Source organism: Plasmodium gonderi (assembly GCF_002157705.1).
Source record: "Plasmodium gonderi DNA, contig: Chr13, whole genome shotgun sequence".
NCBI lineage: Eukaryota > Apicomplexa > Aconoidasida > Haemosporida > Plasmodiidae > Plasmodium > Plasmodium gonderi.
In genome coordinates this window covers 849,291-875,370 of record NW_021628938.1, presented here as the reverse complement: position 1 = coordinate 875,370, position 26,080 = coordinate 849,291, and the positions used below count along the sequence as shown (strand labels likewise).

The 26,080-nt window shown below is 29.7% G+C and overlaps 3 protein-coding genes across 3 annotated transcripts; 2 read left to right on the top strand and 1 right to left on the bottom strand.

Annotated features, from left to right (window-relative positions):
- Nucleotides 1-2,280: 2,280 nt before the first annotated feature.
- Nucleotides 2,281-4,056, top strand: PGO_131480 (glucose-6-phosphate isomerase; the record flags this gene model as incomplete). The annotated part of the gene is made up of 1 exon (XM_028689664.1): nt 2,281-4,056. The coding sequence occupies one exon, from the start codon at nt 2,281-2,283 to the stop codon at nt 4,054-4,056; it is 1,776 nt and encodes a 591-aa protein (XP_028545465.1).
- Nucleotides 4,057-6,662: 2,606 nt separating this feature from the next.
- On the top strand, nt 6,663-12,322 carry PGO_131470 (hypothetical protein, conserved; the record flags this gene model as incomplete). The annotated part of the gene is made up of 3 exons (XM_028689663.1): nt 6,663-11,768; nt 12,004-12,120; nt 12,275-12,322. 3 exons carry the CDS (start codon nt 6,663-6,665, stop codon nt 12,320-12,322), a joined length of 5,271 nt encoding a protein of 1,756 aa, XP_028545464.1.
- A 5-nt stretch (nt 12,323-12,327) lies between these two features.
- On the bottom strand, nt 12,328-19,665 carry PGO_131460 (hypothetical protein, conserved; the record flags this gene model as incomplete). Its single annotated transcript, XM_028689662.1, has 1 exon — nt 12,328-19,665. The coding sequence occupies one exon, from the start codon at nt 19,663-19,665 to the stop codon at nt 12,328-12,330; it is 7,338 nt and encodes a 2,445-aa protein (XP_028545463.1).
- Nucleotides 19,666-26,080: the final 6,415 nt, after the last annotated feature.

Below are 26,080 nucleotides of genomic sequence, written 5' to 3'. Positions count from 1 at the left end.
GGTGCTATACTAAAATACATGACACAAGGGCTAATATTACACACGTGCAAAAATTGAAATTTATAATATTATTTCTCGAGCTCCATGCTTCAAATTTTTTTCGCATTTGAAAGAATGTTATGGAAAAGAATATGTGGTTTTTTTTTTTTTTTTTTTTTTTTTTTTGTTTTATGGCTCTTTTTATTTGTGAAAAAATTTACATGGATTTTGTGAAGACATTTCCATCCAAGGAACTATATATATATATTTTTTAAGCAATTTTTGGGGAATTCAAACTAGGCTTTGAAGAAAAGGGGCGTAAAATTGTAATTCATTTCTCCCATTTTTTTTTTTTTTTTCTCACCTCTTATAGCTAAGTCACAAAACATATATTTTCCCCTTTTCTACTAAAAAACTGATGAATTTTTTCACATAAGTTGGAAAAATTCTGCTGAAAGTGGTATGAATTCGAAACATAATCATTAAAGTCCATTGTGCGCCGTGTATGTGACATCATTAGAGATATGCACATTTTTTACACGTTGCTTTTTTAAATGTGTCAACATTATGCGAAACAGTTTTAACCCTATGTACAAAGAATTAAAAGTTATATGCGCAAAAGTGGTAATACATAAATTGAGTCCTTCAAAATAGGAAGAAAAATTAACGGGAGAGAAAACAAAAAAAAAGAACGTGAAACCTATATGAGCACTGGGGCTAAACATTTGTTTGAAACTTGCATTTATATATATGTATGAAAATTTGGGTAACTTTTTTTTGCCAAAATTATGCACAGCAATGACAATGTTCCGAAAAATATGAAAAAAATTTTTGGCAAAACAAAGCTGACACTTGAACGACGCATATAAAAATACAGATATATCCTTTTTTGGAAAAAATAATATTTTTTCCCCCTCTTCCCACATTACAACCTTGAATTAGTAGCTAACATATCTACAATTTGGCGAAAATTTTGGCAAGCTTATTTTTTTTTTCCCTTCATTTATGACTTTATTATATCTAGAATTATTTTATTTTTTTCCTAAAAAGCAGAATTCTAGAAAAAAATAAAACAACACCACTTGGCTAGTTTTAGTTATGAAAAAAGAATTGCAACAACTGCGAAATTACATAAACACAAATTGCATATATAATATGTATCTATGTACACAAGTATAACCAATCTAACACTTTATGCATATTTTTGAAACATTAACAAATTGTGCATATGTGAAGCAACAAAACATATTTAAGAAAAGTGATAATACTATTTTTTCGTATATATCTTGCATATACATTTTATCGGTAAACACTTATGCCTATAAAAGAAAGAAAATTTATACATTCGTTTGCAGTTATTAAAATTCACTTAGAATGCCCATGTGAATAAATCTTTACAGAACATACAAGAAAATAATACAGAAAATAATATTTGTATAAAAGATAAAAAAAAAAAAAAAAAAAAAAAACTAATCATTAAGGCTATTCTTTTCTTTTTTTTTTTTTTTTAATTACGCACTTACTTCGTTGAACATTTGGTGCTGTTTCATTATTAGAAATTTTTGTTTATTTTCATGTGTATTTATTTGTTTATTTATTTTTTCATTTATTTTTTTATTTATTTATTTATGTATTTGCCCATTTATTTATTAATTTTTTTTTTTTTTTTTCTGATTGAAAGTTAGCGAACGTACACGAACGTGTGCGTGTATATATATATATATACACACACACACATACATCCATGTGTGTGTACATGTACATAAACTTGAGTATGCGTTTTTTTGGCCTGCATATCCTCTTTCTGTCGTGTTTGAACAGTATAGAAATATCCGCATTTTTTATTTTTTTCTATATTTTTTAATTTTACACATGTTTGTATCATTTGCGAGGGATAAATTAAAGCAATATGTGTAACAGAACTGTTCCATATATCTACACATGAATACGTGCAAGTTACAATACTATTACGACCGAGTGTATATATATTCCCGCACACGCACGCATACATATATATATACATATATGCACGCGTGGGTATTATCTCGTGCGACATATATTTATTCCATCCCTTAAAAAAGCTTAGCGCGGGAACACAGGACGAGCAATTAGAAAGGTGGAAAGAGGGAATCTACATTTTATTTTTGATTTCGCCCATGCCCATTTTGATATTTCATCGTACAGTGCCTTGATCCTTTCTTTATCATCTTACCCTCTTTTCGTCTTGATCTCACGACGAACTTTCCACCATTCCATCTGACCGATCGTTCATTTTGCATCAGTCGCCTTTTCGACATTAAAATGGATGTGACAAACTTGAAGAGTTACAAAGAACTGGAACACTTGAGTGAGCAAGAGAAAAAGGTAAACTTAAAGGATTACTTGAAGGATAAGGATAGATCAGAGTTGCTTATAAAAAAATTTAAGAATTTTTACATTGACCTGTCTCGTCAGAGGTATAGCTCCAAAACATTAAACAAGTTAATTGAATATGCGGATGAAATAAAGTTGAAGGAAAAAATAGAGAAAACATTTAAAGGGGAAATAATGAATATAACAGAAAATCGAAGTGTTTTACATACTGCATTGAGAATACCAATTGAAAAGATAAATACACATAAAATTATTTTGGATGAAAAAAATATATTAGAAAATGTACATAATGTTTTAAAAAAGATTGAAGCATATTCTGACAATATTCGAAACGGAAATATAAAAACGTGTAAAAATACAAAATTTAAAAATTTAATATGTATAGGTATAGGGGGATCCTACTTAGGTACCGAATTTGTATACGAAGCAATGAAATATTATTATTACAACATGATGTTAGAAAAAAAAAACAAAAAACAAAACGAAAAAGCAGACGAATGTTCTGGCAAGAATGATGAGACAAATAATTTTGACATAAATTATAACTCAGATGAGATAATTAATATAAAATTTTTAGCAAATGTAGATCCAAATGATATAAACAGAGCTATACATAATTTAGATCAGACAGAAACATTAGTTGTAATTATTTCAAAAACATTTACAACAGCTGAAACCATGCTAAATGCAAGATCTATCAAAAAATGGCTGAGTTTAAAAATTAAAGATTTTAACGATTTAAGTAAGCACATGGTTGCAGTAAGTACAAATTTAAAATTAACAGATGAATTTGGAATATTAAGAGAAAATGTGTTCGAATTTTGGGATTGGGTTGGTGGCAGATTTTCTGTAACAAGTGCAGTGGGTATACTTCCACTATCCATTGCATTCGGATATAAAAATATGAGACAGTTCCTAAATGGGTGTCATGATATGGATGAGCATTTTTTAAAAACAAAATTTGAAGATAACATACCAGTTCTATCAGCCCTAACAAGCTTTTATAATAATCAATTTTTCGATTGTAAAAATGTAGCCGTATTACCATATTTTCAAAATTTATTAAAATTTGCTGCACATGTACAACAGCTAGCTATGGAAAGCAATGGAAAAAAAGTGGATAGATATAACAATTTTGTTGATTATAATACATGTCAGGTATATTTCGGAGAACCTGGAACTAATGGACAACATAGTTTTTATCAATTAATTCATCAAGGTCAAATAATACCTGTAGAATTAATAGGATTTAAACATTCCCATTTCCCACTTCATCTTTCAAATGAAAAGGTTAGTAATCATGATGAATTAATGACTAACTTTTTTGCACAAGCAGATGCATTAGCAATAGGTAAAACATTAGAACAAGTGGCAGAAGAAAATGAAACAAGTAAAAAAAAAATATCTCCTGAATTGTTAAATCATAAGGTTTTCAAAGGAAATAGGCCATCTACTCTGTTGCTTTTTGATGAATTAAATTTTTACACCTGCGGTTTACTCCTCTCATTATATGAATGTAGAATTGTTGCTGAAGGCTATCTTTTAAATGTCAACAGCTTCGATCAGTGGGGTGTCGAATTGGGGAAAGTTCTGGCTAAGGAAGTTCGTAATTATTTCCATGATGTTCGATCGAAGAAGAAACAGACCCAGGATTACAACTTCAACGAATCTACCAAGATATTACTCAACTATTATCTTAGCTAATTCGAACACGCAAAATGTTGAAAGCTTTAAGAAGAGCTAAGAAAAGGCAAGAAGGAATAATCATACCGAATTAGGGGAATATTAGTCCATTCATCCGCACGATCACGATTATCCAAAGTGAACAATACCTTGAAAGGGCTACTTCTCCGAGCACGTAACTCCAACAGTGTATAAGAAAAAAGAAAAAAGGAAAATCGAACCCTACTTTACTAACTATGGAAATGACCTTATTATTTCATTGCGTCTATACTTTATTAATTGATCAATTCATTATTTCGGTACCTTATTACTGTGTTATTTTTTTTTCCCCTACGTGAAACTAATGCGCGTCTGTGTGTACATCCCTCAACGAATGTGTGTATATTTGGCATTATGTGTACAGGTTCATATGTATATATCCATATACACGTGCATACGAACAAATATATGAAAGTGTGTATATACATATTGCACATCTTTGATTTATGAACGCATCGTTTTTTTTTCCATTCATCCACATTTTTCTTATCTATCTTTTCGAATTAATTTTTTTTTTTTTTTTTTAATATATATGTATGCATCATACTGGTCATCTATTTTGTTGATATGTCAAAAAGAGATAAAAGAAAAATCCAATGTGTATGTATATGGGTGTGGGAAGGGTTACATATATGTCTAGTATGTATTTACCGATACATGTACACGTACGAGCGCAAATTTGTATACCATCATTTGTTTATTAAACCCTTATTCTGAAATGTATATTTTTAATTTGGAATAAAAAAAAAAAAAAATTTTTTAAATGTCATGATATATTTATCATTCCTTCATCGCACCCGTATACTACCATGCTATGCATATATTTTATGTTTGTACTTGACGTTCCCTTTTGATTCATTTATGTGTTTATAAATTTTTACAAAAAAACAAAACAAGACAAAATAAAACATTAAAAACGGAAAAAAAATGATTTAAGTAGTGAAAGTATATACTTCGCGCTATAAAAATAGAACATATCTATCTACATTTCTCCCAATTATTAGCACATCCACAATTATAATTTGATATAAGATATAAACGGAATAAACCAAGTAAGCCATATCACCCATACGGTAACCGAGTCATGTATGATGTAGAAAAACAAGGCTGTGAATTTCCATATCTGGAATGAATAGGGATAGCAAAAAAAAAGCAAAGCAAAGCAAAGGGAAGCAAAGAAAAGAAAAGAAAAGAATAAAACAAATATATTGCAATTGTGAATATGCATATAAGGAAATTTACTACTCTTACACAAATACAAATACACATGCTTGAAAACAGGGAAACATATCATTGTAACCTGAATGTGTTACACAAGGAAAGAATGACTAACCTGATATAAAAAAAAAAAAAAAAAAAAAAAAGTCCAAGTACAAGTACAAGAATCAAATGCACATATACTTTCTCATGACTTTGAACAATGGTACAAAAAGAGCTTTTTGAAAGCATGCATTTTTTTAAATCAGCAAAAGTTAATTTCAAAGGGGAGAAATGAATGTACAGGCTGAAATTAAAAATATGTTATTGATACAGCGTCATGGTATACATACAGGTTTTTTTTTTTTTTTTTTTTTTTCTCTTTTTGGAGAATAATACATATGTTCACATTGTCCCATTTTACATTTTTATTTATTAGGTGCATTTTTTTCCACCACTTTGGGTAGATATATCAATTTACTTTGTATTTCCATTCTTTCGTTCGTTCGTTTCTTCTTTTTTTTTTTTTTTTTTTTTTTTTTTTTTTTCCTTTTTCTCCTCTCTTTATGAGGCTACTTTGAACGTTACTAACATATATGTGTAAATATACATATTAACTCATACATGACAAACCTTAGTGAGATATATCTCGAATGCGCAAAGATTCGGAAAAAGTTTAACAAGGGGGTGGGCGGATAACAGTTAAGGGAGAGGGAAGAAAAAAGAGAAGGGGAAGAAAAAGAAGAAGAAGAAGAAAAAGAAGAAGAAAAAAAAGAACAAAAAGAAGAACAAAAAGAAGAACAAAAAGGAAGAACAAAAAGAAGAACAAAAAGAAGAACAAAAAGAAGAATAAAAAGCAGAAAAAGAAGAAGAACAAAAAGAAGAACAAAAAGAAGAATAAAAAGCAGAACATGAAGAAGAACAAGAAGAAGAATAAAAAGCAGAACATGAAGAAGAACAAGAAGGAGGTGACTCTAAGCCTGATCACCGCTTAGCACAGCGTTAACTGAAAAAAAAAAAAAAAAAACTTTTGACAAAAATATTTGTAATGTATCATTTTTTTGATAGCCGTTCTTTTTCCCAATTTTGTTTAATTTTCATGTCTCAATTTGTGAAGACATAGTTATTTTTTCTTATCGTAAAATAAGGTAAATAAAAAAATTTTTCCTCGTCATGAATGTGTAACAAGTGTGTTGTCTCCGACACACACACATACATGTGCACCATTTTATGCACCACCAAGAGATTTAAAAAAAAAAAAAAAAAACAGGTCTATATTGAGGACTGATACTTAAACAATTTGCAGATCCAACCTTTATTTATACGATAGTGACCTTTATGCCACTGACATATCATCATCTTCATTTTGAAACAAAAGAAAGAGAAAGAAAATGATAACAACTCGTATCCTCTTAGAACGAGTAGTATTCGTTGCTATACTTGTTGGTGCAACAATATTCTTCATTGATTTCATGAAGATATACGATGTCTCTATTGGATACAAAAGTTTTTTCTCGCTCCTTCTAATATACATTGTATCCTATTTTTTGGCCATTCTACCAGAAATAAGCAATTCCATAAAGTATACCTTGCTTTATAAAACTAGAAAACAAAAAATATATTCGTACTCACTAAAAAAAGATGAATCGACAAGAAGGAAGAACAGTGACAGGGATCTCAAACTCGATCATCTAATAGATACCAATTTTCTGTACATGAATCAGGACTCTTATCAAATGGTTAATTGTGATAATAGTTACACAACAAGTGAGAACTGTTCAGGGGATGAAGCCTACGCGTTTTTCACAGATAAGATTCAATTAAGTGATGAAACTTCTTCAGTAGGAGACGTGAACAAGCCATACCATACAAACATCAAGGGGACGAGTGAATTCTATAGGGATACCAAGAGAAGACATCGAAAAAGAGGAAAACAAAAAGAAAGGTATCGAAAAAATGATATAAACGACTATGTTCTAAATAAGAGAGGGAAACACAAAAAATATATCATAGATAGCTGCGAAGAATTTGAAAAGATATGTCTGAACGATCAAAGAAAAACTTTAAAAATGAAAGACAAAATTATAAAGTATATAGAATTGAACGATTCTGAAAATTCCAAGGAGGCACATGTGGATGTTGAAGCAGCCGATGGTGCAGCAGTGGATGGTGTAGCAATGGATGAAATGCTGCTAAAATTTAATGGAAAAAATTTTGGAGAATATTACAACCCACATAATGGGATAGATGTTAAGGCGAATAAAAAGAACATAGGATCTTTTCTTTATGACACAAAATATTTAAACATACAAAATGAAGAATACACGGAAGAAAATATCCGATTTGAAAAGGATAGAAAAAAATACCTATGTTTTAAGCTAAATAATATGTTGCGTAAACAGAGAGAAATAAAAAAATGGAAAACTAGTTACTTCTCTGGATTTCGGTCCAACACAAATATGTATACATTACACAGTTTTTATGACAGAAATAAACATATACCAAAAGATACGGATTTTTCAAGGTGGCATAACTTACTTCTCAAATTAATAGTAAACATACAAGTGGTATTTGTGAAATTTTGTAAGAATACATCATTTATAATTTCTGATTTGATAATAACTCTTATGCTACATATTGCTTGGCTTAGTGTATACAAATATTTGCAACGAAATAATGTAGATACAGATACAGGGATGTTTAATTGGAACACTGAAAGTATCCCAGCAATTTTTACAACTATCGAAGGATATATACAATATTTTATTCTTTATGACATGTGTATAAAATTTTTTCTTTTTTTTTCTGCTAAACATATATTAAGTTTTTGGTTTTTATTAAATTTGATGAATAGTCCATTTTTATACATACTCGTATCGTATGTGACAAATAGTCCTTTTAAAAAACATGGATGGCTGTATTTAACATGTCCATTTCGATTTCTTAACTTTTTGAGAATTGAAAATTTATTTGGTCAAAGTAACAATCACAACAAGATAAATTTCCCAGTTATTACATTGTCTATTCAGATATTAGTTGTCATATATACATATGCATGTATCCATTTTTTAATTGAACAGCCATGTAGAGGTGACTATCAAATATATGATTATATCTTTTCTGGAATGCAGACAGTTTCCACTGCAGCTATGGGAAGAGGGACATGTTTTCCATACACATTACAAGCGAAAATTACACACACATTTTACATTTTTATGATTTTCACATATATACATTACAAAATCAGATATTTGAAAAATCATATGGTAGAAGAAAAAAAAATATATGGAAAAATACCCAATATTGGTGCACGATATTTTGTTATCATAGGTCATATTAAACCCATATCTTTATATGTAATTATTAACGAATTACAATCTACCTATAATAATTTGGATGAAATTATATTTTTAACAAGTCTACCAGTAAAATTTTATTTAAATATCATACGATTGTTAAATAAAAAAGGTTCTTGTCAAATTAGCCTTTGTTTGTATGATTTAAATAAGCCCTTTCCCTTGAAAATTAAAAAAATAATTTCATATAGTAGAGGAATTTTTATATGCAACAATGTTATGAATACTCACCATAATATTAATAATGATATGGAAACATTAAAAAGACATAATGAAATTACTTCTCTCGGACCATTCAACAAATATATATCTGTGCTTCTCAACAACATGTGTAACCATAATATTCTACTCAAAAGAAGTAACAGAAATGTAATTTGTTTAAACGAATTGAAGATGAAACTTTTTGCAAAAACATTGGACGATTGTCCTGGTATGTTCTTTCTAATCCTTTTATTTTTTATTAATACCCCACAAAAGTTGAAGTCTAAGTATACTTATATCTTGAGCAAGTATTTCAATAACTTGCAGATGAAACTGAATCAAGAAATTTCTTTCTTTGCTTCATCAGATGAAGAGGATATTCAGCAGGAAAATCACAAGACTAAACAACGTGAGAGTGACAGAAAAGGAGTTCAAAACAATGATAAGCAAATCAAACATAACAAGAAAAAACAATGTAACTTTAAGTCTATGCATAATTTTATCTTTAAAAATAACTTGCATTACAGTGAAGAGGATCGAGCTGGGGAAAGAATGACCTCACAAAGCAGCACTGCCAGCAGAAAAAATAACGAGAGTAACTTTTGCAAAATTGAGTTCAAAACAAGGAAATCTGAAAGAGAGGAAAACTCAGCGCATGGTAGAGATGAGTGCAACAGAGATGGGTGCAGCAGGGATGGGTGGGAGAGAAACAAACGTGACAATGCTGGACTGAAGGAAAATCATCCGGATCTGAATTCTGTACATTTTAAGAAAGGGAAAAGCGCTAGATACTCCGTTTCTTTTCTAAAAAGAATGAAATGTGCAACACAAAATGGAAAAAAGAAGAAAATACCGCTTCGAAGTTTTCTATCTCACGATTTTGACGAAAATATTTGCTTCAATTCTTACAACAATTATATGCACTACATAAAAGGGATAAGATACAACATTTACAAAATTAAACTACCTTGCAGCTTTCTGAATTTTCATTTTATATCTATCGTTCAATATATGTACATGAATTATAATGCTTTCTTGATAGGTATCATAAATAAGTACGACGAAATAGTACTGAATCCAGTTCATTTTGTTTACAACTCTTTAGATGTTCAATTCATTTTGCTAACAGACAAGTACAACATTTTGCAAAAAATACAAAACACTAAAAAGGTGCAACTTGATTGGTTAAACAACATAGATTATGTTAAAATAAAAAAAAATGAACCCTCGAAAGAGAAAAAATCTCACAAGTACGAAATCTCCCCGTCTCACAGCCAACATGATTACTACATAGAAATGAACAAATTGAAAAATCAAAATGGAATTTATTTCAATCCAGTTTTGAATATATTTCGAGTTGATAATTATTTACTGGCTCTGGAAGTTTTCCGCATTAAAAGAGGTATTTATCACCCATGCATGGAAAAAGGAACTTCAAGTAGAAATGACCATTCAAATGATCGAATATTACATCAACAGAAGAGGAAAAATAACCCCCCTGAGTCATTGAATTATGAGTCATTGAATTCTGAGTCATTGAATTCTGAGTCATTAAATTCTAAGTCATTGAATTCTAAGCCATTGAATTATGAGTCATTAAATTCTAAGTCATTGAATTCTAAGCCATTGAATTATGAGTCATTGAATTATGAGTCATTAAATTCTAAGTCATTAAATGCTAAGCCATTGAATTCTAAGCCATTGAATTCTGAGTCTTTGAATTTACATAAAGGAGAAGCCTCTCGCGAGGAAAGAAAATCTGCAAGGGGTGAACAAAACGGAGAGATAAACCATCGACAGGAGCATGGGTGCAAGGAATCTGATCCCAATGCAACCAATGCGTTAAGAAGAAAGCAAAAAGAGGATTTTATCTTATTAATTTATTGGCCTCAATCTATCAATACATTTCTGAAAGTTTTGCATAAACGGAAAAAACACAATATTATCATACTGAGCGATCAAATTCCATCGTATATACATAACAATAAATTGCCTAAGTATAACATTTGCTATATACAAAAGTCACCGCTAATCTTATTCAACCTAATCCTTTCAGGAATTTTGTGTTGTAAGAAATGTATTATTTTTAAAAATTATTTAAAATTAAATTCGCATCACAATATTATATCGTATAATGAGAAGGCGGAAAATATAAATTATTTTGATTACATGTGTGAACGTAATGATAGTGATTTGATTATAATTTTTAATAATATACAAAATATATTTCGAAGAAGAGACATTAATGATTCTCTAGTTGATTATTACATACAAGAAGAAAGTACAGAAAAAAATAGATATGATAATTATTTATTTAAAAAAAAAAAACAAGAAAAAAAAAAAAATTTTGAAAATGAACATGTAGAAGGAGGAAACTGTCAAAATGTGAAAGAGGAATTGTCACAAAATGAAAATATGGATAAAATATATAGCAACTTGAGAAATAATAAGAATAAAAATATAAAGAGAAATATTTACTTATTAATAGAATTAAATAATACATTATCTGTGCAATACTTAAATAATGAAATGTACACAAATGTAGACATTCTGAAAAAAAAAAGAAATAAAATGGTGAACATGAGTAAAGCACATAACTTATTATTTATCGAAAATTATAAAAAACAAATACATTTTTTTAAATATGGAAATTTGCTAGTAGAAAATATTTATAAAAAAATCGAACATATCTTTGTTGATAATTATTATTTTTATTTATATTTTTTACAATTTACTTCTGCCAGTGTTTTTATCGACGAACTTATTTATCATTTTATTGGATACACATTTCCCATTAAAAACAACTCTCTCAGCATTAACACAATTGAGGCATTCATAAATGGTACATATGCAGACACTTCTAAGACAATAAAGACAGATTTGCTCCTCAAAAACATAAACCCAAAGTATCACTCCAGGAATTTTTTCTTTCTCTTCCAGGTTTGCAAAAAAAAAAAAAAAAAAAAAAAAAGTACTATCATTCTGCACGCCCATTTAATTGACCAAGCAACTTCGTCTCGTGCCCTTCCAGATACAGCACACTGCTTCCATATAATTCCGTTCGTTTGTAAGGCTATTTGTCTCTTTCCTTGACTCTTTCCCTACATCTTTCCGTGTGTCTATGCTTCTTCATTTCATGGTGTGTTTTTTTTTTTTTTTTTCCCATTCGTCGCAGAAGTACCTTAAGAGGGGATCAATCATAATAGGCATTTATCGGTGCAATGAGGAGAATAACATGAACATAGTCATCCCGTGCCCTCAGCGGAATTTTATAATGCACAGAACCGACAAGGTAAGCTTCACCAAAAGAGGAACCCTGTCAAGTAGCTCCATCTACAGCTGCTACTGTGATTTCGTTTTAAAATGCAGGACATGCAATGCATTAAGGCAAGTGCTCATATATGAAACGGTGCACACGTGCATGCTCGCCCCTCCCCCCACCCTAGGTCTACGTGATTCAAAGCGAATACAAAACACGAGAAGGACATCCGTGAGAAGATTAAAAGTCACGGAATATGCAAATGTTTTCCATTTGATGTCGATAATTTACATTTTCCAATTCATCAATACGTGCAGAATTAATGGAACATATGTGAAAACTTTCAATGTTTTTATTTTTAAGTGTCATTCTTTTAAAATTTGTATCATGTGCATTGCACAAAAGTATATTTTTAAGATTTCCTTCATTCCCCCATAATTTACAAACTTGATTCTTGCTATCAAAGCTAATTTTTTTCACCTTCACATGATAAGTGTGAGGACTTTTTATTCCGTTCCTTTGAATTGTGTTTATATTATGATAATTGTTAAAGTAATCATAAGCACTACACATGTTTTTTAAAATACAATTTTTAGAGCTCGATTTATCCTTCTGCAATGTATTTGTACGTAACATACCTTCACTTATATTCCAACAAAATTTTACCTCTTCTGTATAATCACCATAATGATTTCGAATATTCATTGTATTATGATTTACTGTGAATAAATTATTCTTTTTCTTCTTCACTTTTAGAGTAGTATCTTTGTCTAATCTCGACCCAGAATAAGAAATTCCTAATTTGTCACTTTCTTTCCTTTGAAAAAACCTCCTCTTGTGCATATCATGTTCCATGGGGATATACGCCCTTTGAGTCTCTTGTCGACTTTGACCAACTCCTCTGGAGCCTACTTTCTTGGGAGAAGAATTATTATAATTCATGAAGATAACAGAGTTTATTCCATCTGTGTTGCTATTCATTTGTTGCTTCATAACAGGCTGGTTTAAACAATTTGACCATCCCTGTTTCTCCTTAACATTTAGTTCCATTTCGATTTTTCCCGAACGAATATTCGCTCTGCTGTCTATAAATTTTGTCTCTTCAAAAGACACACCCTGATTTAATTCCTTTATGTGGTGTCTAATAGAATCCTTTTTAGTATCTACCCTCCTAGGTTTTATACCTGTCAAAATGTTTACTCCTGTTTTTACATCCCACTGTTTGTACATGTTACATTTATCCCGCTTGTTGCATTTCTTGATAATATGATTATTTTTATTTATATACACTTTAGCCTTGTCACACATTTTCTTATTCACACTTTTGCATTCCTCCAACGGGACACTAGTGCCAACCGATTCAACTGAGTAAGGCGCATATAGATTCTGTTGACGTAGATCCATTCTGTTAAGGTGCAGGTAATGCTTACCTACTTGGTTGGTAATTATGTTCTTATTAGATCTATCCTTAAGTGTGCACAGCAAATTTGCTTGAACCCTCATTTCATTGTTCTTGTTCGTTCTATAGCGATGGTAATTATCATCTTTGCAAATTTGTACAAAGTATGGAATGTTCCTATTGTCACCATTTGCAGAATTGAAATAATTCAATTGTATTAATTCACTCTCTATTCGATCTTTATAAATACCTTTTTCTTCCTGTCGACATTTGTATTGGGGAACATAAATTGTCCCAATGCTACTGCTGCAACTGATGCTCCCACCTTCATCAGTAGCAGCACGTCCAGTGTTAGAAGCACTTCCAACACTAGCGACACGTCCAACACTAGCGACACGTCCAACACTTCCAACACTTCCAACACTTCCAACACTTCCAATATTTCCAACACTTCCAACACTTCCAACACTTCCAACACTTCCAACACTTCCAACACTTCCAACACTTCCAACACTTCCAACACGTCCAACACTTCCAACACTTCCAACACTTCCAACACTTCCAACACGTCCAACACGTCCAACACGTCCAACACTTCCAACACGTCCAACACTGCTACACGCTGGATGATGCGCATAAACCACTGTGCCGCTTGTACCCTTTGTCACTTGTGTATATGGGTGATAACCTTTCATCAAATGAGTGATATTAAAACGCTTTGGATTTCCTTTTGATTTATGTAACCTTTGTCTGATGTAATCTAGAAATGAGTGTTTTTTAAAATTTTTGTCGCATACATGCAATCTTATTTTTCTACACATTAGGTTGTGTGCATTACTGAAATGTGTCTCTCCTACATATTCATTTTTATCTAATTTCACACGTTCATGAGCTTCTCGTCTTGCTTCATATATCTCGAGTGGGTACTCATTTGGGTGCTTTTTTTTATTTTTCTTTGCTCCTTCAGTTAAATGATTGTTACAATCATCGTTAAGTAGCATTAGCTTATGGTTCGAAGCCAAATTTACCCCTTTCATATCATTTAATCTGGTTTGACTCATTTTGTCGTTTATACTGTTACTCCATTTATTTTGATTTTTCCTAATACTATTCATTCTATGCATAAATATATCTGCAATGCATTTTTTTGTCATATTATTTATTTGGTTGAATAATTTACTCTTCTTCCCTAATTTTTTTGTCAATAAACATATTTTTTCGCAGTTTAATTTTTGTAAAAAATATTTTTGTGTCCTATCTATTTGGCTAGCTGTGGATGAAACAACATCTTCACTACCCTTACTCTCATGATATACTTTTTCTGACCCTTCTTTATCGTCACAATTTTCTTTTTGGAAAGATATGATACTACTTTTAATTGGTACACACTCATTGTAACTCATTTGATTATCCTTCTCGATCTTTTCATTTGTATTTTTTTTCTCCTTCTTATGCTTTTTACATAAATTCCTATATATGTACTGCTCAGGCATGTCTACATTCGTTTCCTTGTGGATATCTTCTATCCTATTTAATGCACCCGTTTCACCCTGTCCCCTTGGTTCATTCGCATATACATCAGAGATTGAACTGACCATTTTTCTGTTTTTATCATAATTTTTCTCCATGTTGTTGCTGTCATTTCCTGTTGTTTCAAGAGAAATATTTTTATGCTTATTTATTGTATTTCCAATCGAGAGTACTGTGTCTTTGTTGGTCTCAATATTTATATCACTTTTTATCAATACACCAATAGTGCTTACATTATGAATGGACTTATCTTCTTCCATCTTTATTTTACCCATACCCTTAACGTTCTCCTCAAGAATTTCACCTCGATTGTTAAAGTCATACACAATACTTTTGATATTCTCTGTAATGTCCTTTTCCATTTGTCTGTACTTTTTGTTAAAAAGTCTTTTCATTTTCTTTAGATACCCCTTTTTAAAATCCTTAATAATTCGATTTTGTAAATGAGCATACAACGTGTTCTCCTCTTCTGACGCTATCATCTTGTGTCTGTAGTCTATATTTTTTTCTGATTCCTTTTTTGAGTTTTTCATCTTCATGTTTAATTTTGATTCTCCATTTTTCACGTTCTTCTCCACCCTTTTCGTTTTTGTTCTTTTTTTCCGTAGTTTTTTTCGTAGTTTTAGTTTTCTCTTTTTCTTCTGTTTTTTCTTTGGAAGCGACTTTAGAATTTTCTCCCTCGTTTCTCTCTCTTCTATATCCGATTCCAGGTAACTGCTGTTTATACTCTCGAACGATTGAAAAAAGTTGCTAATTGATTCCATTCCGGATCCGTTGTGTAGTTTGATTTTCTTTTCCCGGCCTGTATCCTCCCATTCGTCCTCCACTTCACGAGGTTCGTCTTTTTCTACCTCATCAGGTTTTTCTTTTTCTACCTCATCAGGTTCGTCTTTTTCTACCTCATCAGGTTCGTCTTTTTCTACCTCATCAGGTTCTTCTTTTTCTACCTCATCAGGTTCTTCTTTTTCTACCTCATCAGGTTCGTCTTTTTCTACCTCATCAGATTCAGAATAATTCTGATCATCTATCCTGTCAGCCTTACAATAATATGATTCCCCATTACCGCTGCCTATATTTTCCCTTATTGTCCCGGCTTGTTTGTCATACGCATTGTCCAAAGGTTCATCCACCTTTTTGAATTCAGAGTCTTCATTTATAATGTCACTGTCGAAAAGATTCTTGAATATTTCTTCGATACTTTTTTTTATTTCCACTTCCATATTATTTACAATATCCTCCTCAGAGTTAACAACTTTACGTGTGTCACTTTCTACTTCTTTTTCAAGTATATTTTTTTCACCATTTTGCGATTCATTTTTTATGTAGTCTTCATCTGATATATTTTCATTTCCGCTTGTCCATTTATTTCGTGAGTCACTAAAAAATTCTCTATTAATCATGTTCTCTAACAATAATTCATTTATTTCTACACTGTTATAATTTTTTATTCCCCTATGTTTTCCATACTCAACTGTGTTCACTGAAGTATCACTTATTCCATTTTCTCCAATGTCACTTTTGTTCTTTGTTAGAGAGTAATTTTCGAAATTACTTACTCCACAAGTGATGTCACTTTTCTCATTTCCATTGTTGTTATCGCTTATATATTCTTTTTCATCTGTGTGAACTTCTTCCATAAAGGAGGACTCGGTGTGTTCTACGTTTTTATTGTATCCATTCTTGCTGCTACTATTGTTATACATATAATTTTTCTTCTTCTGCACTTCCCTTTTGTCTTTCTCTCTAAGTGAAAAATTACAACGTTCTTTACCTTCTTTCATCATTTTAACCTCTTCGAATTCGTTAGAATCAAAATTTTCGCTACTTTCGTTCATCCTTTCAGTCTCTTGCAATTCGTCAGAATCAAAATTTTCGCTACTTTCGTTCATCCTTTCAGCCTCTTGCAATTCGTCAGAATCAAAATTTTCGCTACTTTCGTTCATCCTTTCAGCCTCTTGCAATTCGTTAGAATCACAACTTTGGTTACTTCCTTTCATCCTTTCATCATCTTCCAATTCCTTAGAAGCGCAATTTTTGTTACATTGTTTCATCCTTTCAGCCTCTTGCAATTCGTCAGAATCAAAATTTTCGCTACTTTCGTTCATCCCTTCAGCCTCTTGCAATTCGATAGAATCACAACTTTGGTTACTTCCTTTCATCCTTTCATCATCTTCCAATTCCTTAGAAGCGCAATTTTTGTTACATTGTTTCATCCTTTCAACATCTTCCAATTCGATAGAATCACAACTTTGGTTACCTCCTTTCATCCTTTCATCATCTTCCAATTCCTTAGAAGCGCAATTTTTGTTACATTGTTTCATCATTTCAGCCTCTTGCAATTCGTTGGAATCAAAAATTTCGCTACTCTCTGCCAACATTGAACTTTTCCTGTCCTCACTTAATCTGCTACATCCCTCGCTACTTCCTTTCATCCTTTCAACCTCTTGCAATTCGTTGGAATCAAAAATTTCGCTACTCTCTACCAACATTGAACTTTTCCTGTCTTCAATTAATCTGCTACATCTTTCGCTACTTCCTTTCATCCTTTCAACCTCTTCCATCTGAATGCAATTTCTATTGTTTCTTTCCTCTTCTTCCATCATGTTGTTCTTTTCTTCTAAATCGAAAAGAAGACTTCCCCTTCGAGGGCTCTCATTAAAAATGATTCCAACAACATCTCTACTGGAACATTGATTTTCATCGACTGAATCCATTTTAATATGTAGATGTGATTCTCTTTCTTCATTTGATTCCATTTTTAACTTCTCTTCTTTGTAATCACTGTCACATAAGTTTCTTTGGACATCATTGTGTCTGTTTTGGCATTGTATGAAATCAGATGCATTCATAAGTTGTGGCTGATATTTGGTAGCATATTCGTCTCTTTTAGACAGAACAATTTGCTTTATGGTACTTATGTCTTCTGATAACATAGAATTATTCAATTTATTTGGTTCCCCATTATGAATTACATAATCCATGTATACTTCTCTACAACTTTGGCAAATGCAAATTTCTTCCTCTTTATTACTATAACAATCGTGTAAGGGCATATTTTTTATATCATTTCCAAGGTTACAGCTACTAGGTGTTGCATTATATCTATCAATGTCTTTTTCTTCATTACTATGTTCTATGTTTAGTTCATTCGATTTTTCATTATACCCTATCGAATTGTCTTCTGCTCTGTCATATGTCATGTTTTTTATTTCACATTTCAGATTTTGATGTACTATATTTTTGTTTGATTCGTTTGATCTTCCCTCAAATTGGATGCATGCATCTTCGCTGGTACCACTGTTGGCAAGAAGAAGAGAAGAATCTTCCGTTCCCCTTTCACAATCATTAAGGTTACTTCTGACAAATTCAAATACTTCACTATTCTTCTTATCATCTCTGGGGAAAAATTCATTAAGACAATTTCCATTTATGTCATTTTCCTCTTTCCTGATGTTTTTATATTCACAATTTTGGACACCACCTTTTGTGTGCTCATTTAGATATGATTTTTTATTGGTCTGTTTATTTACATACCTCAGTAGTTTTTTCATTTTTTTATTCCTGTAATAATTTTTAAATTTTGTTTTCAGCATACAATAGAATAAATATCTGATAAATTGGCATTTATTTATTTTATCACTTTTTTTCCCTATTTCCATTTTTTTTTTTTGCTGTTTTTGTGTATAGTAAAATGTTTTACACCTGCTGTATCTTTTCTTAATTTTACTACTTAAAAGAATTTTTTTTTTATTTAATTTTTTTTTAAAAAATAAAACATTTTCATTCTTTATAATATATATATATTTATTTAGGATGGATTTAATTCCAACATAGTGAATTTTTCCTTGTGCTTTGTTTATTTTATAGCGTTTTACTAGTTTATCTATGTTTTCTGTGGGACACCATGTTGCTGTTTTTTTATTATATCCCTTTTGTTGAACGTTTTTTTCAAAATATTCCATTTGTATATTTTGAACTTGTTGACAATGCACATTATCAACTTGTGAAGAACACGTATTATGTCGTCTTACATGAGGGGATTTACCCTCATCTGTATCATCATTACTTGCGTCGTTACTGCATGAATTATCAGTGTCGTATATATGCATATAATTTTCAATGGATCTTCTTTTCTTTAATTTGTCTTTTACAACTGGATCTAAGTTTTTCCTATGGAAGAATATATCCCCTTGTTCACTTTCTTTCAAAGTGTTATAATCACTCTCTTCATTTTCATCGGTATAATCATATATAGAATAAAATGATTTTCTAGAGGACATAGCTTTTGCTTCTTCTTTTATGTATTCGAATGAACTCTTATTAGAGTTAAATAAATTGCTATTTTCACCCATGTCTACTACTGCACTCACATTTTTATTTTCTATATCTAAATGACTACTAGTATTATTCCCATTATAACATTTGGTTTCATAAGAAAATGAGTCATACAAACTTTTTCTCGAATTATTATTACTCTGAAAAAACCAAAAGTAATTTCTCATAAAATTTGCCTTCCTTGTCTTGTTATTTTCATCATTTAAATAATCGTCAAAACTTGAAATACTTTCTTTGGACTTTCGACTGCTCAAACTATTTTGACTCTTATCCTTGTATGAATAGACGCTTTTTTTTTTGCTATTACTTTCCATTGTATATGACCACATAGGGGAGGAGCGTTAAGTGTTCCTGGGTATATGTCTGCGTGTGTATCTGCACCTGTGCCTGTGTGTGTTTTATTTTCGTGGAATAATTATTTGTCTTTCTTACTTTCTTTCTTTTTTATGCCTCATGAGCAATTAGGATTCACAGAATACATCTGGGGAAGTGCATACATATATGAGTTTTTTCTTTTTTTCATTCCTTCTGTGCGGTATGCACATGAGCATGCTCACGCATGAAATAAGGAGGAGCCCTTTTTATAAGAACTTTTCTTGTCGCCTCTCTCTGATGGAGAAAATGTTCCTCAATAACTGAAGGAGCTGCTTTAATATGGTCAGATTAGTTTGAAATTACACAAAAAAGGAGGGGGAGGCGAATGTTAACTCTGCATTTATTTATTTTTTATTATTTTTTTTTATATTTTTTATAATTTTTTTTTTTATGCTATTTTTCCCACTTTCATGTGCTACATTTTTCAGCTAAAAATTTGTAATTCATGAAAAAAAAAAATTTTTTTTTTTTTTTTTATTTGTTGTTGTTTGTGTGATTAAAAAAATTTCTACACGTTATATTTATTATAGAACAATTCTGTGTATGGTGTTGTCTTTTTTTTTTTTTTTTGCTTCCACATTAATTTATGCATTTAAAAAAAAAAAAAAAAAAAAAAAAAGTGTCATTTAAAAAAGAGGATGATTCGAAAAGATGTATTTATTTTTTATTTATCACATTTTTGAACTAAAAAGTTGAGTAGTTTTTGTTATCCTTTTTTTCTGCATCGTTGTTTCTCATCACTTTTTTGCATCACGTTATTGCATCACGTTTTTGCATCACGTTTTTGCATCACTTTTTGGCATTACTTTTTGGCATTACTTTTTTGCATCACATTTTTGCATCACATTTTTGCATCACATTTTTGCATCACTTTTTTGTATCACTTTTTTGTATCACTTTTTTTGCAGCGTCTTTTGGTTTCGTTTGCATTTCCTTCTTTTAACTATTTTATTATTTTTCAAATTCGTGCAATAAATGTGTAACAAGTGAAGCATACCATTTCGCACTTTTTAAATATGTATACTATGTTTCCAAATGGATATTTTTTTTTTTTTTTATTATATTTTTTTTTAATTTCTCAGCGTACTTTTAGCTTTGAATAAGTGCGCAACAATACAGTTGTTATTAAATCATATTTAAACGTATGATGATATTCCTTTAAGTTTTACATATAAAACTGATTATATATTTTTTGGTAATTTTTATGATGCACTAGGTGCAGACATGTAGAAAAGGTGAAGCAATGAATATACATAAAAAAAAAAACAAAAAAAAAAAAAAAAGGAACAAAAAATAAGATGCTTCATAAATGCGCAAATATTGTAGATATGCTGATTTTAGGAGAGGGGGAGAAGGAGAAGAAAAATTCAATGAAAATAGTAAGTACTAAAATTGGAAATGTCAAACTGCAGCTGTATGGATGCATACATGTAACGAATATATTATTGTTTTACGAAATAAGCTGACAATACATCTTGAAAGTTTTGACTCGTAAAAATAAAAAAAAAAATTTCTACATAATGTGAGTCAAAATTTTAATATTGTTCCTTGCATTCTATTTTGCTTCATGGGAAATTGTCAGGGGAAGCAAAAGGTGTTTTAATAACACATAAAAGGTTCATCCATGAGTGTTGCATCATTTTAGGGCGAATGCTGAATAAATGTGTAATCTAGAAGTGGTTATTCTTTTCTGTTTTGCCCTGCTTTTTTCTGCTATGTTCTATTCATTTCTTTTTTTTTTTTTTTTTTTTTTCCTTTTTTTCTTATACCGAATTCTAGTTGTATGGTGGAAAATTCACTCGGACAATTTTGAGTCAACAATTCCTCTACATAGAACAAATGGAATAGTTACATGCAAGGGGAAAATTGTGGTAGTGAATGTTTATAAAAGAATATTCGTTTTCACAAGAGTTAGTAGAGGCACACACACATATATATCTGCACATGTGCATATAATATGTGTGGTATAGCATCTCTTAGGTTGATATCTCGTTCTATAGGTATCATGCCATGTGCCATTATAGTTGCTTCCCAGAGGGGAAAAGGGACCTAAATTTAGTGATTTAAAAATGGATCACCCTTTTTCGAATTTGCAAGGAAATTAATGTAAACATTTAGATATGCATTTTTCTTACTTTTTAGAAAATTTTAAACAGTTGTAATGATGTCATTGCGCCCAAGTAATGGAAGTAAATTTTGAATGTACACACAAAATAGGAGGAAATGTTTTTTTCTTATTAGGTGATATGCTGCTTCATTTTATATTTCATCCCTTAAATGGAATCAACTGAGGGATGTATGCATATTTCGTAACACCCTTGATAAGTGTGAAAAAAAGAAAAAAAAAAAAAAAAAAAAAAAATTCTAGCAATGTCCAACTTTTTTTTTCTTTTTTTTTTTCTGAATAAATCAAGCTAAAAATGCAAAAACGTTTGTACCAATGTTGGTATATACATATTTATAAGCATATATACATGTGTATATGTATACATTTCACATATGCGAACGTCAAATATGATCATGTCCATTTGCATAATTAATTAATTAGAAATCTTCGACAGATGGAAAGGATTCCTCTTTTCGTAACGCCTTTAGTTTAGGGTACAATGTCTACTTTTAGCAGTGCGTATAAATGTGCGTTTTTATTTTCACTAGTAAAGTGTTGACAAGATGGAGTTTTAAATATAGCACACAAGTGGACGCGAAAAAAAGGGAAAAACAAAAAAAAAAAAAAAAAAAAGTGTTGACAAAATGGCCTTTCTCACATCCCACAATTGTTATGTATCAAAAAAAAAAAAAAAATTTTTTTTTTTATAAAGTCTTACATACTTTTATTTTCGTTTTATATATATTTTTTTTTTTTTTTTTTTGCTTATATTTATGCTTACACATCTGTTTGATTTAATGACTTTTGCGAAGCTGGCTTAATACATTGTATATACTTTTGTTATTCCTATAACTTCTGGATAATGAGATATTGATTGTTTTCTATTTTATTATTACTTTTTTTTTTTTTTTTTTTTTTTTTGTTTTGTTTTATTTTTTAATCACGTTAAAAGAAGAATGTATAAGAGTAGCAAAAATAAAATATAACTTCCTACAAGTTAATATTATTATGGTTATTTTTTATTTATTTATTTTTTTTTTTTTTTACAAATGTTTTAACCATCCATTTTTACATGCTGTTTTTATTAACTTTCAACTAAATTGTTAACTAATAAGCATTTTTAAGGGGTGTACATTTACAAATATATCATATGAACTCATGTTAAATCTTCATTTGATTAGTATTGCGCATGTATAATATCGTGTATATGTACATGCATAAAACACACCCAGTCTTGTTCATATATCTACATATTTATGCACTTGTATTATACTTAGGTAGACATAAGGATAATGCATATTCCATGTTTGCACTTACTGGAACCACTTTGAAGAATAAGAACAGAACAACTCAAGAGAGTGGTATGAAAAAGAAAATATTAATTATGACATTTTAAAAATATAGCCCCATCTCCGTGTAATTATTCTGCGCACAGAAAAAAAAAAAAAAAAAAAAAAAGTTTCATATCCAGCATTTTAATAAATATCTCTCCGCGTACATATTACCCTTCATACATAATTATTTGAGAAGTTAATGTGTAAAATTAAATTTCACAAGAATTGATTTGCTTTGGTCACGCTAACGAAGAATTAATTCTTTGTGAATTAGAACCACTAAACACATGCATAAATATCAATTTGTTTTCATGTTATATATATATATATATATATGTATACGCCACCTATTCCGTACCCTGATTAAACACCTCGAGGTTTTATTTTATGTGATAAAAAACTGTATCTGCTACCCCCACATTAGCGCTTATAAAACGTGACTTTTGTAACATTATATATGGTCCTTTCTCTCATTCTCTCTCTCTACACATATATATATATATATATATATATATATATATATATGTATCCATCTCTATGTTTTCTTATCCTTTTTTCCCCGAATCTATCATTTTTTTTATTTCATTTTTTCAGTTTTTATGTATAATTACTTAGCCTTTAATTTTTTCCCTTTTAAATATAGAAACCAAAAAATGAAGAGTGAAAAAACAAACATTAGTGTGTGCATATATATTTATATTATATGCATGTATATATATTATTATAAATACTAAGACAAATGGTATTATATTACAACTATGTGCTTTGCCCTTTTAAATTATACGCATGCACAGATTTAATTTAAATTAGCGTTACCCCAATAGTTGGACCCACATGCAGTAGTTGGTATAATGTTAATAAGGTACAATCAAATTTAGGGGTATCAGATTATTACATTTACACGCTCGTATAAACTAAACTCAACATATATACATATGGATATTGCACATTGCTATCAACTGTATATTATGTTGCACATATACAGTGTTCATTTTTGTGGTGGTCACTTAAGCATGTATTTACGTTCACGCAATCAAACATGCTTAAAAGGTATATAATACATACATATATATATGTTTATATATATTACCAATAGCAAATTTTTTTTTTTTTTTTTTTTTTTTAAGCCCATATAAAAAATAAGCGCTACACTCACTGAAATTATGATGTTAAATTATGTATACAATAGTTTTTTTTTTTTTTTTTTTTTTTTTTTTTTCTGTTAGCACTTCTTTAATGATGCATATAAATATTATTATGTATTGGCACCTACATTATAAATATATCGCTGCACATTCCCCTCCCCCACTTTTTCCTTTTTTTTTTTTTTTTTTTTTTTCAAAATTTATTTGTTTTTGATTTATTTAATTGCTTATTATAGTGCAAAGAGCAAACGTAATTTCATCATAAATCTCACCATATTAGAAGAGATGAAATTTATGGAGAGACGACTTTATTTATTGAACTTTTATACTTTGTGCCCTCACAAAAGAAAAGAGAGTTTGTTGTGCATGTGTTTACTTCTCTATTTCATTTTCAACTCACCCTCTTCTATATACGGCGCGACGTTATTTAATTTCATTATAAATAAAAATTATACAACGCTGCTCTTTTTATTTATTTATTTTTTTATACATATGAAACCATGAGTTGTGGCTCTGCATGTTCGCTTCAAGCCCTACCTACCCCCCCCCACTTGGGTTTTTAATTACTTAATTGTTTTGTTTCATTTGTTTCATTTTAACTTATTCCATTTTATGATTTATATATTATATTATTTTATTTATTATTTATTATTTTTTAATTTTTTTTTTTTTTTTTTGCTCATTCATTTTTTGCTTTAATTTCTTTTCACTTCTTCATTTTTACGACACTTCATTTTTATAACTCTACATTTTTTCTTCACCACTTCACTTTTTTCATTATATAATTTCTTCATTGCATAACTTTTTTATAACTTAATTTTTTCATCGCTTCATTTTTTCGTCACGTCATTTTTTAAAACTGCTTTTTGACTTCCTCATTTTTTCGTTTTATATAAATTAACCCTACATATACATAAAATATACATATATATATATATACATTTTTACGTTTATGCATAAATAAATATTGGTATAAATTCGCAATTATGTAATTTTTTATACATATCTATTTGCACAAGAAGGCAAAATTACGTATGTATATTTTATATAAATATACACGTTTTCATTTCATAAGTATAATATTTTATTTACCATAAGGAATGAAAAAAGACCCTTGTTGGTATGTATATTTATATATAAATATATATACATTATACCTCACATTTATATATGATACATTTATTTTATATACAGGAATCGCTAATTTGATGATGAAAATCCATTCGTCCCTATTATTAAGTTTTGTTATTTCTTTTAAGGATTTATCAACACTCCTACTATTTTTATTACAGTAGAGAGTTTTTTTTTTTTTTTTTTTTTTTTTTTTTTTTTATAGCAGTGCTTAGCCCCCCTGTTTATTTTCCTTTTTTTTTTTTTTTTTTTTTTTTTTTTTTTTTTTTTTTTTTTTTTTTTTTTTTTTTTTTTTTTTTTTTTTTTTTTTTTTTTTTTTTTTTTTTTTTTTTTTTTTTTTTTTTTTTTTTTTTTTTTAATTTATTTTTTAGATTTTATTTATATATATATATATATTTTTTTTTATTTTATAGCAGTGCTTAGCCCCTGTATATTTTGCTTTATTTATTTCATTTATTTTTTTTTATTTATTTATTTACAAATGTTCTATGTTAATTTTTATGAAATGAAAGCGAGTTTTTAATTTATATTTTTGCTTTAAAGAAAAACACACAACCGAAAAGGTGGCTTCATGGTGCTCTTGAATTTTGACTTGTCATTTTTTACGCAGAAATATAGTGTAAGCCCAAGAACACTG